This window comes from Desmodus rotundus, chromosome X (genome assembly GCF_022682495.2).
Source record: "Desmodus rotundus isolate HL8 chromosome X, HLdesRot8A.1, whole genome shotgun sequence".
Classification (NCBI taxonomy): domain Eukaryota; kingdom Metazoa; phylum Chordata; class Mammalia; order Chiroptera; family Phyllostomidae; genus Desmodus; species Desmodus rotundus.
In genome coordinates, this window is record NC_071400.1 from 43,474,952 (window position 1) to 43,487,657 (window position 12,706).

Consider the following 12,706-nt stretch of genomic DNA (forward strand, 5'->3'; position numbering starts at 1 on the left):
CCTGGATTTCCTGAAATTCTATTTCCTTTGTCATATTGGGGAAGTTTTCCTTCATTATTTGTTCAAATACTTTCCCAATTTCTTGCTCTTCTTCTTCTCCTTCTGGCACCCCTATGATTTGGATGTTGGAATGTTTAAAGTTGTCATGGAGGTTCCTAAGCCTCTCCTCATTTTTTTGAATTCTTGAGTGTTCATTCTGTTCCTTTGACTGTTTCTTTTCCTGTTTTATCCCCAATCTTGATTTGAGTCTGGTTTCCTTCCTTTTGTTGTTTCCATGTACTTTTTTTTTTCATTTCACTTTGTATAGCCTTTATTTTTTCATTCATTTTAAGACCAAACTCAATAATTTCTGTGAGCATCCAGATTACCAATGTTTTGAACTCTGCATATCATAGGTTTTCCATCTCTTCATTATTTAGGTTTTTTTTTTTTTTCTGGAGTTTTGATCTGTTCTTTCATTTCAGCCGTATTTCTTTGTCTTTGCACAGCTATTACATTGTAAGGGGCGGAGCTTTAGGTATTTGCCAGGGTGGGGCAACCATCTTTTCTGCATTGTGACATTGTCAGTCTGGATGAATATTTCCTTAACTCCTTGGTTGTCAGACTTCCGTACAGTTTCATTTTCTGGCATTTATGGTCACTTTTTGTGTATAAATTGGTTCTTATCTTTCTTTTGGTCGTGAAAGAAAGCAAATTATTTCTACCTATGCCTCCATCTTGGCCAGAACTCTCTAATTTCTAATTTTTTTATATTTAAACCATCTGTCTTCTTTTCTTGTTCAGTATGATTAAACACTTGTTGATTTAGTTTATCTTTTCAAAGAACCAACTCCTGGATTTATTGATCCTTTGAATTGTTCTTTTAGTCTCTATGTCATTTAATTCTGCTCTGATCTTGATTATTTCCTTCTTTCTACTTGCTCTGGGTTTGTTTGTTCTTGTTCCTCTAGTTCTTATAAATTTTGGGTTAGGTTTTTAATGTGAAAATTTTCTGTCTCTTTTTAGGTAGGCCTGTATGGCTGTGAACTTCCCTCTCAGGACTGCCTTCACTATGTCCCATAAGTCCTGGGCTGTTTTGTGTTCATTTTCATTTATTTCATTTTCTTTTTATTTATTCCTTGATCTCACTGTTAACCCATTCATTATTTAATAGCATGTTATTAAGTCTCCATGAATTTGAATTTTTAAAAGTTTTTTCCTTGAGGCTGGTTTCTAGTTTCAAGCCATTGTGTTCTGAGATAAATGCTTGTTATGATTTGAATTTTCTTAAATTTATTGAGGTTTTCTCTCATATCATGTGGTCTATCTTTAAAGATGGTTCATGTGCATTTGAATTGAATGTAAATTTCACTTCTTTGGGATGAAGGTTTTGTATATATCAATTAAGTCTATTTCATGTAGATTGCCATTCAGTGCCACAATATCCTTGCTGATTCTTTGTTTAGAAGATCTGTCCATTGTTGATAGTGGTATATTAAAATCTCCTAGTATAAATGTGTTGCTGTCTATATTTTTCTCGAAACCTTCCAATATTTTCCTTATATATTTCCTTATCATAGGTGACCCTGTGCTGTGTGCATATATGTTTACAATATTTATATCTTCTGTATGGATTCTAAACTTAAGTATTATAAAGTGACCTTCTCTGTCTCTTTTTATGCTCTTTGTTCAGAAATCTGTTTTTTTTTTCTGATACAAGTGTTACTACCCCAGCTTTTTTCCAGTCTTTTTGCTTAAAGTAGTTTTTCCTACCCTTCACTTACAGACTGTGTATATCTTTTGTTATGAGGTTGGTGTCTTCTGGAGAGCATATATGTGGGTCATGTTTTCTTACCCACTCAGCTACCCTATATCTTTTGATTGGAGCATTCAAACCATTTACATTTAAGGTTATTGTTGATAGGTACTTAAAATCATTGCCATTTTTCCCTTTGTAGCTGTGTTCCTCTCCCTCTCACTCTTTTTCTTCTGTTATTTAAGAAGTCCCTTTAGCATATCTTGCAATGCCAGTTTGGTGGAGGTGTATCCCTTTAGCCTTCTTTTGTCTAGGAAACTCCTTATTTCTCCCTCCATTTTTAATGAGAGCCTTGCTGGGTAGAGTACTCTTGGTTGCAGGCCTTTGCTTTTCATTACTTGTAACATTTCTTACCATTCCCTTCTGACTTACAGTGTTTCTGTTGAGAAACCAGCTGCTAGCCTTATCAAGTCTCCCTTGTATATTCCTGTTTCTCCTTTTCTGCCTTTAGATTCTCTCTTCATCTTTAATATTCAGAATTTTAATTATGATGTGTCTTGGGGTAGGCCTATTTGGGTTCCTTGCGATTGGGACCCTCTGTGCTTCCTGAACTTACATGGCTTTTCCCCTCACCAAGTTAGGGAAACTTTCTGTCATTATTTTTTCAAACAAGTTTTCTATCCCTTGCTCCTTTTATTCTCTTTCTGGTATTCCTCTGATACAAAGGTTGTGTTTAATGTTGTCCTGAAGTTCCCTTAAACTATCTTCATACTTTTTGAGTCCTTTTTCATTTTGTTCCTTTGACTGAGTATTTCTTTCTACCTTGTCTTCTAGCTTGCTGATTCTGTCCTTTGCTTCATTCTGCCTGATTATAATTCTTTCGTGTGTGTGTGTATGTGTGTGTGTGTGTTTTAATTTCAGATATTTTATTCTTCATTTCTTTCTGGTTCTTGTTTATGGTTTCTATTTCCTTTTTCATGCTACTGTTGTTCCCACTCAGTTCCTTGTGGTTTTCACTGAGTTCCTTGAGCATCTTTATAACTGTTTTTTGAATTCTATATCTGATAGATTGCTTGCCTCAATTTCATTTAGCTCTTTTTCTGAGTTCCTCCATTCTTTTCTATTGAGGTTTCCTTCTTTGTTTGCCCATTTTAGGTGACTCTTTTTGTTTGTTTTGGCATCTTGGAATACTCTGCTTTGCCTGTCTGTCTTCATGGGGTGGACTTCTATAATAAGAGTTCTATAGAACTCGGTGGTACAGTCTTCTTCTCTGCTTTGTCTGAGTGCTTTAAGGTTGCCGTTTGTTCAGTTTGTATGGAATTTCTCGTATTTGGGCTTTGCATGTTGGTTGTTCACTCATTGATAGGTTCTCCCCTTCAGCTGGCTTACTAATAGTCACAACTCCTGCCTCATTTCTGTATGCTGTTTACAAGTTTTGATTAAGAAAGCAACATTACCAGGAAACTAAACCCACACCAGAAAAACAAAAACAAAACAAAACAAAACAAAAAAACCCCTACTACATCAGCAATATGAAACACAACTGAGCAAAGCTTAATAAATGTGAAGAAAGATTAAGAGTATTATAAGATAGGAAAAGGGGGATTATGAGATGACTAAAACATGGGAAGATGTTTTTGAGTGGAAAGAGGGAGGAGAATTAATAAGAATAGGGATAGAGATGAAGCAAAAAATGGGAAGGAACAAAATTTAATATGTAAGTAAAACACAGAAGGGCTATGGCAAAAATGGAATAAGAAAAGGGAAGAGTATACTATGAGGTTTAAAGTAAAATTAAAAATGTATTGGACCAATGGAAATGAAATTACAGAAAAACCACAGCAGGGTTAAGAGCAATGACAGCTGTGTGAAGATTAATAAAGGTGGGAAAAGAATAGGAATATTGTACAAAAAAGAAAAGTGAATATGAGATGTCTACAATAAAGAAAAATGATTGTGAGAGGATGGGGAGGAAAACTAATAAGAGTAAGGAGTAAAGCCCAGGCTAAGAGAGGGAAAATAATAAAATAATATTTCTCCCTCAACTAATCAAAGGCAGGGAAGAAGCAAAATGGAGTAAAACATGGAGAGAGTATCCTATGGGATTTAAAGTACAAACAAATTGTGTACAAATAGGAGTTCCCTGGGAGAAGAACAGCATTGACCTTGTTATCATTGCCCAACTAGCCACAATTTATAAATGTGGAAAGGAAACAAGACTATTATAGGAGGGGGAAAAGAATGTGAACTGACTTAAGGAAGGAAGAGTGCTTATGTGAGGTTAGGCAGAGGAGAAATAGTAAGAGTAAGAAATAAGAACATGGTGTAGCGTGAGAGAAAATAAAGTGTACAACAACAGTAAGAAGGGTCAGGACGACAGCAAAATAGAGTAAGAGCAAGAAAGGGTGATATGTGTCATTTTGGAATAACAATAATATGAAATATACATATAATCTGAATAAAAAGAAAAAAATAAAGACCCAGAGTAGTGAGTTAGTTGGAATATGAGTGAAAGAAAAAATAAAATGTTACATGAAAGGAAAAAAAGAGAAAAAAGAAAAAAATGCAAGTTCTGGGGAAAAGTGAAGTGAAATTCATTTTAGCTGTTGGTGTTCGCATTCTGACTTCTTTCTGAATCCATCTTTGGTTTTTTATCAGCTCAAGGTCCTGGGTTGGCTCCTCCAACTTCTGGCAACACCACCTGCATCTCCTTCCCCTGCTTCTAGAGGGAACTTCTGTTGCAATTGAGAGGGTGAGGTCTCTGTGTTTCTCCTGGGAGGCACAGTTCAGGCTTCTGGGAAAATTGTGGGTGTGTTCCCCATCCCCCGATACCTCTCATCTTAGTCTGTCCCAGTTTATTTCCAATAGTGTATAGTTTCTGATTAAACAGCTGTTCATTACATGGGGGTGGGGAGCAGTCTGTGTAAGAATGGCAGCTCTCTCCTGCTTGGTGTAGACTGGAGCTCCATGTGTGAGTCAAGTCTGGGCGGTGCCCTGAATCCCCCTTGTTGCACACTTTCTTAATCTCCTGCTTTGATGGCCTCACTGAAATAGGGCCTTAGGACCCAGTGTACTTTTTCTCCCTGTGGGGAGTTCAAAATGGGCCCTTTTAAGCATTTGTCTTGCTGTCTTACTGTTGTGGAAATGACCCCTGCAGATTGTTGAGCCTGCCCTGCCAGTTTTGCAGATCTTCCCCACTACTGCCAGAAGTGGGAGGTTGGGTTCAATCTTCCCTTCCTGGAAGTTTTTCAAAGAAAGGAGGCCCAGTCTGGCCTCAATTAATCACAAATGCACAGTTCCCAGCCCATGCCCTCATAGCACGCTGCAGCCTACACTCTCCACTCTATGCCGTTGTGCTGGTCTGGAGACCTCACTTTGCACCCCTTTGATCAAGCTGCCCAGGTGCACTGAGTGGGAGCAGATTGTGCCCTTAATTCTCCTTCCTTGTTGTCTGGGCAGCTGTGTGTGTGAAGTTCATGCCCAGAACACCTCAGCTCCCCTCCTGAAAAATAGCTCTCTGGGCACCACACCTGTAGCCCCAAACCACTGCCCAGTTTTCGATAAACTCCAACTCTCCAACAAGTCAAGAGTCTATCTCTGTCATGGTCATTCACAGCCCTCCTTTTCCTCCAGCTCCTGGTACAGCCTGATTCCCACCCCTCCCCCCAATCTGGCAGTGTCCAAGTCAGCATCCACCACCACAGCTAGGGTGTACCACCAGTTGTGTGAGTGTGTGCAGCCTGTTTCTGCTTCATGAATCTGCACATCCCAGTCCTGGCTGCTGGGTCTGTGGATTCCCCACCCTGGGAGGACAGGGAGCCACTAGGCTGCTATCTCTGATGGGGTTCTCCTTGGATACTGTACTTGTGGCACCCACAGTTTCTAGCCCCACACCCAGGTACTTTCCCTGTCCACCTATAAAACCTCCTTACCACCTGTTTTGAAGAGATCTCTGTACTTTTTTGCTTTCAAACATCGTATCAGGTAAGATTCTCTTGACTGTTCACTTTGTTTTTCAGAAGATCAGCTAAGTGTCCAAGTTGGGTACATGAGTATATGGGTTTGGCTCCCACTTACTTTGCCATCATCTTCCTCTCCCAGATGAGTTTTGATTAAAAACAGAAAGACATCCAACATGATTTTCAAGGTAGAAAAAGGAAAAAGAAGGTAAATATAGAAAACTATAAAGACTCAACCAAAAATAATTATAAATAATAAAGTAATTCAGTAAATTTTCAGAGTACAAAATTGATATTCAGAAATCAGTGACATTTCTAAACATTAATATGGAACTACCAGAAAGAGAAATATGGAAAACAATCACATTTACAATTGCATCAAAAAATAAAATACTTAGGAATAAATATAACCAAAGAAGCAAAGTCTTGTACTCTGAAAACTGTAAGACAAATATGAAATAAATTGAAAATGACTTAAATAAATAGCTTATACCATGCTCCTGGATGTAGAGAATTAATAAAATTAAAATGTTCATAATACCCAAAGCAAACTACAGTTTCAATGCAATTCTTACCAAAATACCAATGGCATTTTCTACAAAACTAAAACAAATATTCATAAAAATGGTATAGGGCCATAAAAGACCCCAAATAGACAAAGTAATCTTGAGAAATAAGTACAAAGCTAAAGGTGCCATTCTCCTTGATTTTAAAGTATACTATAAAGCTATAGTTATCCAAACACAGATATTGATCAATAGAACAGAATTGAAAACCCAGAAATAAACCCACACTTATATAATCCATTAATTTATAGGAAAGAGGCAGGGATATGTAATCAGGAAAAACTAGTCTCTTCAATAAATTGTGTTCAGAACACTGAACAGAACAGATACATGCAAAAAGTGAAGCTTAACCACCTCTTACACCATATACAAAATAAATTCAAAATGGATTAAAAACTTATGTGTAAGTAAAACTTGAAAACATAAAACCCCTAGAAGAAAGCATAGGCAATAAATTCTTTGACATTTTTAGTAATATTTTTTAGGTATCCCTCTTCAAGCAAGGGCAGCAAAGGTAAAAATACATAAAGGAAACACATAAAAATTTTAAAACTTTGATGATGCAAATTAAACCATCAACTAAAAATAGATAACCTACTGAATGGGAGAAGAGGCTACAAATGATAATAAATGATAAGACTTTTACAGGGATTAATATTCAAATATATATAAAGAACACATAAAACTCAACATCAAAAAATAAAACAAACAAGCAATTTGATTTAAGAAATGGGTAGAGGACTTAAGAAGACCTATGTATAGCCAACATACATATCAAAAGATGCTCAACATCATTAATCATCAGGGAAATGCAAATCAATGAGATATGACCTCATGCCTATTAGAATGGCTATTATCCAAAAGTCTCAAATAACAAGTGTTGGTGAGAATGTAGAGAAAAGGGAAACCTCATGTATTATTGATGGTATCATATATTGGTGCAGCCAATATGAAAATTGGTATGAAGTTTCTCAAAATATTAAAAATAGAATTATCCTATGACCCAGAAATTCCACTTCTGGGTATTTATTTAAACAAAATTAAAATATGAATTTGAAAAGATATATGTACACCTATCATCACTTAATATTTATTTACAATAGACAAAATATGAAAACAACTGAGGTGTCCATCAATAAGTGAATGGATACATGAAGGGGGACTAAAAAAACAAATTATCTTCTGGAGGGCAGGGCCCCTGTGGTAAAGGTTTCCTCCACTAGCTGAGTGTTCTAGGAACCGATCTGTAGATTTGTATCAGTTTAATTGCTGGTGTTGTTGTGAGAGGCTAAAGGGGCTGTTTTAAGGACATGAAGAAAAAGAGTGTGAGAGAGAGAGGAACACAAGCACAAAAGAGGTAAAATGGCAATGAATAAGTACCTATCAGCAATAACCTTAAATGTTAATGTATTTAAATGCTCCCATCAAAAGACATAAGATAGCTGAATGGATAAGAAATCATGACCCACACATACACTGCCTACAAGAGACTCACCTCAGAGCAAAAGACCTACAAAGACTAAAAGGGAAGGGTTGAAAAAAATATTCCAAGGAAATGGACAGGAAAAACAAAGCTGAGGTACCAATATTTATATCAGGCAAAATAGACTTTAAAACAAGGGCCACAAAAAGAGACACAGAAGGACACTTCATAATACTCAAGGGAAGAATTCATCAAGAAAGTGTAAATATTGTAAACATATATGTACCCAACATAGGAGGACCCAAATATATAAGAAAAATCTTGGAGGACTACAAGGAAGATATAGACCGTAACACAATTATAGTAGGGGATTTTACCCCCCCACCACTGTCAAAAATGGATCAATCTTCCAAACAAAATATTAACAAAGATATTGTGAAACTGAATGATGCCTTAAATCAAATGGACTTAACAGATATATATATATATATATAAAATATTTCATCCCAATGAAGCAAAATACACATACTTTTTAAGTGCATATGAGATATTTCAAAGATAGACCACATGATAAGAAACAAAACAAGCCTCAACAAATTGAAGAAAATTGAAATTATATCAAGCCTTCTCTCAGACCACAGGGGCTTGAAACTAAAAACCAACCTCAAGGAAAAAACTCAAAAACATTCAAACTCATGTAGACTGAAGAGCATGCTATTAAGCAATGAATGGGTTAATAATGACATCAAAGAAGATATCAAATAATTTATGGAAACAAATTAAGAAGAACAAACAACACTTCAAAATCTATGGGGTACAGCAAAGGCAGGCCTGAGAGGGAAGTTCATAGCAATACAGGCTTACTTTGAAAAAAAAATAGAAACATTTCAAATAAACAATCTAACCCTCACATACACAGAACCCCTCCCCCACATTACAGAGCCAAAATGCAGCAAGGCAGGTTGGGCCACCCTGGCAAATACTTAAGGCTCCACCCCGTAATATGTAACAGGCACACTGAGACAAAAAAAAAAAAAATAGCCCAAATAAAAGAACAGATCAAAACTCAAGAAAAGACACAAATAAGGGATGAAGAGATAGCCAATCTACCAGATGAAGAGTTCAAAACACTGCTAATCAGGATGTTCACAGAAATGGTTGAGTATGGTCACAAAATAGAGGAAAAAGCGAAGGCTACCCAAAGTGAAATAAAGGAAAATGTACAGTGAAGCAACAGTGAAGGGAAGGAAAATGGGATTCAAATCAACGATGTGGAGCAGAAGGAAGAAATAAACATTCAACCAGAAAGGAATGAAGAAACAGGAATTCAAAAAAAATGAGGACAGGCTTAGGAACTCGACAACAACTTTAAACATCCCAACATATGAATCATAGCGATGCCAGAATGAGAAGAGGAAGAACGAGAAATTGAAAATTTATTTCAACAAATAATGAAAGAGAACTTCCCCAATCTGGCAAAGAGAATAGACTTCCAGGAAGTCAAGGAAGCTCAGAGATAGCCAAAGAAGTTGCACCCAAGGAAGCTCACACCAAGGCACATAATAATTACATTACCCAAGTTTAAAGAGAATCTTAAAAGCACCAAGAGAAAAGGAGAGAGTTATGTACAAAGGAGTGCCCATAAGACTATCAGTTGATTTCTGAAAAGAAACCTTACAGACAGGAAGGGGCTCGAAAGAAGTATTGGAAGTCATGAAACACAAGGACCTACATCCAGGATTACTGTATCCAGCAAAGGTATCATTTAGAATGGAAGGGCAGCAAAAGTGCTTCCCAGATAAAGTCAAGTTCAAGGAGTTCATCATCACCAAGCCCTTATTATATGAAATGTTAAAGGGAGTTATCTAAGAAATTAAAGAAGATCAAAAACTATGAATAGCAAAATGACAACAAACTCACAACCGTCAACTACTGAACCTAGAAAAAAAAACGCACTAAGCAAGCAACTGGAATGGGAACAGATTCACAGAATGAGATCACATTAAGGGTTATCAGTCGGGAAAGGTAGTGGGGAGAATGGGGGGAAATGTACAGGGGATAAGAACCATAAATGGTAGGTACAAAATAGACAGTGGGAGGTTAAGAATAGTATCAGAAATGGGGAAGATAAAGAACTTATATGTATGACCCATGGACATGAACTAAGGTGGAGGTATGATGGTGAGGGGGTACATGGTGGAGGGGAATAAAGTGTAGAAAAATTGGACAACTGTAATAGCATAATCAATAAAATATTTTTAAAGAAGTAAAAAAGAATATAGGGAAAAGACTCAAATAAATACAATAAGAAATGAAAGAGGAGGATTGACAACTGATATCACAGAAATGCAAAGGATTGCATAAAATTACTGTGAACAACTACATTCCGAGTAATCTGAAAACCTAGGTGAAATGAACAAATTTCTAGGAATATATAATCTTCCAAAACTGAATCAAGAAGGACAAAGCCTGAACAGACTGATAACAGCTAGTGAAATTGAAGCAGTAATCAAAAACTCCTGGCACACAAAAGCCCTAGACTGGATGGTTTCACCAGAGAATTTTACAAAACATTTAAGGAAGAGCTAACCTCTATCATTCTCAGACTATTCCAAAAAAAATCCAAGAAGGTTGACTCACAAATTCTTTTATTGAGGCCAGACTCATCCTAAGCCCAAAACCAGATAAAGACACTACAAAGAAGTAAAACTACAGACCAGAATCACTGATGAACATAGACACTAAAATCTCCAACAAAATATTGGTAAACAGCATCCAGCAATGCATTAAATATATCATACACCATGATCAAGTGGGATTCATCCCAGGAATGGAAGGATGGTGCAATCTTCATAAATAAATAAATGTAATACATCACATAAATGAAAGGAAAGACAAAAACCACATGGTCATATCAATAGGAGTGGAGAAAGCATTTGATAAGGTACATCACCCATTTACAATAAAACAGTCAACAAAGTGCAAATAGAGGGCGCATTCCTGAACATAATTAAGGGCATATACAAAAAACCTACAGCCAACATCATACTCAATGGGCAAAAACTAAAAGGTTTTCCCTAAGATCAGTAACAAAACAAGGATGTCCGCTTTCACCCCCTCTATTCAACATAGTACTGGAAGTCCTAGCAACAGATTAGACAAGAAAAAGAAATAAAAGGTATCCAAATTGGAAAGGAGGAAACAAAACAGTTACTGTTTGCAGTTGACATGATAGTGTACACAGAAAACCTTATAGACTCCACCAAAAAACTACTCAACATAATAAGTGAATTTGACAAAGCAGCAAGATACAAAGTCAATAATCAGAAATCAAAGGGATTTTTGTACATCAAGAATGAAATATTAGAAACAGAAATCAAGAAAAAAACTCCTATTTGCTATATCAACAGGGAAAAAAAGTACCTAGGAATAAAACTTACCAAGGAGGTAAAATATATGGAACCACTCCCTGTGGCATGGGGAATGTAGCCCAGCCCCCTCTCAGAATGGCCAGTGGGGAGTGAGGTCCAGCACACAGGACCCATGCCCACAGATAGATTTTCCTGTGGGAACCAGGCCTGCATTGTACCTAGGCTGCTTTAAGACTTGCTTTTACTGAAACTCCCTCACAGAGTTGAAATTGCAGATGTCTAATGTATAGCTCTGAAGTAACTCCCTAAAGTCTGTGCTAAGCTGTCCCAAGGACAAAATGTAACTAAAACAATCATTTTTATTGTTCTCTTACATTTGCAACATTTTTTTTTCTTTTCTGTTATCTGTAAGAAGTAATCACTTAAAGTAAATGTAAGGATAATGAATGAGAACCTTCTTTGATGTAATGTCACTAGAAAGCAATAAAAGCCTGTCCAGGCAAGGGTTGAAGCACTCTCCCCTTGAGGGAGTGGCCAAGGTGCTCTCTCTTTCTCAGAGAGTGGCCGTGCTGTCCATTTTTCTCCACAGGACTTCTGCAGTCTGTGTGAATTTGTTTACTGCATCCACAACACACAGACTCTGCTGGTCAGAGTCTGCATCATCTGGCACCCAGAAACAGGGACCCAAGGCTACGAGCCACAGTTGTGCAGAACACACCAACTTGGTTGGAGTGCACACATCAGCCCTGGTAAGGGCCAACAACACCGAGTGCTTTTCAGTAGGGTTGTAGGGTGTGTTGGATTTCAGAGAAAAAGGGTATTTTTCAAAGTCGCTCTCTCTTGCAACCGCACTCTCTTTAGTAAGCAGAAGCCTTGCTCTCTGTCTCTCTCTCTGGCAATAGCCTCACTTTATGGGCATGGGTCGTATAGTTAAGAACCACGAGGGCACCAGCTGCTGAAAGACACCCATGAGAGGATAACTGGGATGTGGACTGGGACAGAACACTAGGTTTTCTGCCAGCTAGCTGCAAGCAAAGTCCACGCAATGAGAGGCACACTGTAAAAACACTTATAAGCCCATCCCCGCAGCACAACCCCCAATCAGGTTTTAGGTTTGGGAGAGAGAGCAACGAATTTTCCTTTCAATTAGCTTTAATAATACAAGTGCCTCAGCATATTCTTTCTTTAAAAGCTGTTTCCTGCAGCCCTTTTGATTTTGCCTTTTCCCTCTGCCCACCTGTAAACAGCAAAGCAGATAGTAAATAAGTGTTTCGGTTTCAACCAAACTTTGAAGATTGCTTTTAGAACTCAGTGTTCACTACAGGGTTATTTATGAGTGTCTTAGCTTCTTGCTGAGCACTGAAAATAAGAGGCATTCCTCCCTCCGGTTCGAGATCTCAGGCATTCCTACATGAGTAGGGGCCTTGTGGAGATGTCTGGGGTCAATCCCCGAAACGTGCAGGGGCCTTATAGGGAACTCCAATCACAGTAATTTAACTCTCGGCTCAGTCAGGGAGCACAATATAAAGGTTGGTCACCTAGTGCTTCGAGCCCCCCTTGCAGTTCCAGGCACTTGGGGGACAACCTGAGACCCATGAGCGGGGTTAGGGTGCCAGAATATCCGGCAGCCCTCCCTGAAGGTCTTTCACCAA

The 12,706-nt window shown here is 37.7% G+C and overlaps 1 protein-coding gene across 1 annotated transcript in view; it reads left to right on the top strand.

Moving 5' to 3' along the window:
- The first annotated feature begins 10,911 nt into the window (after positions 1-10,911).
- NRK (Nik related kinase) overlaps positions 10,912-12,706 on the top strand; it is a 315,957-nt gene continuing 314,162 nt past the window's right edge. Inside the window, 1 exon segment of the mRNA XM_053916916.2 lies at positions 10,912-11,130. Within this exon segment, the coding sequence (XP_053772891.2) occupies positions 10,912-11,130 (219 nt within the window).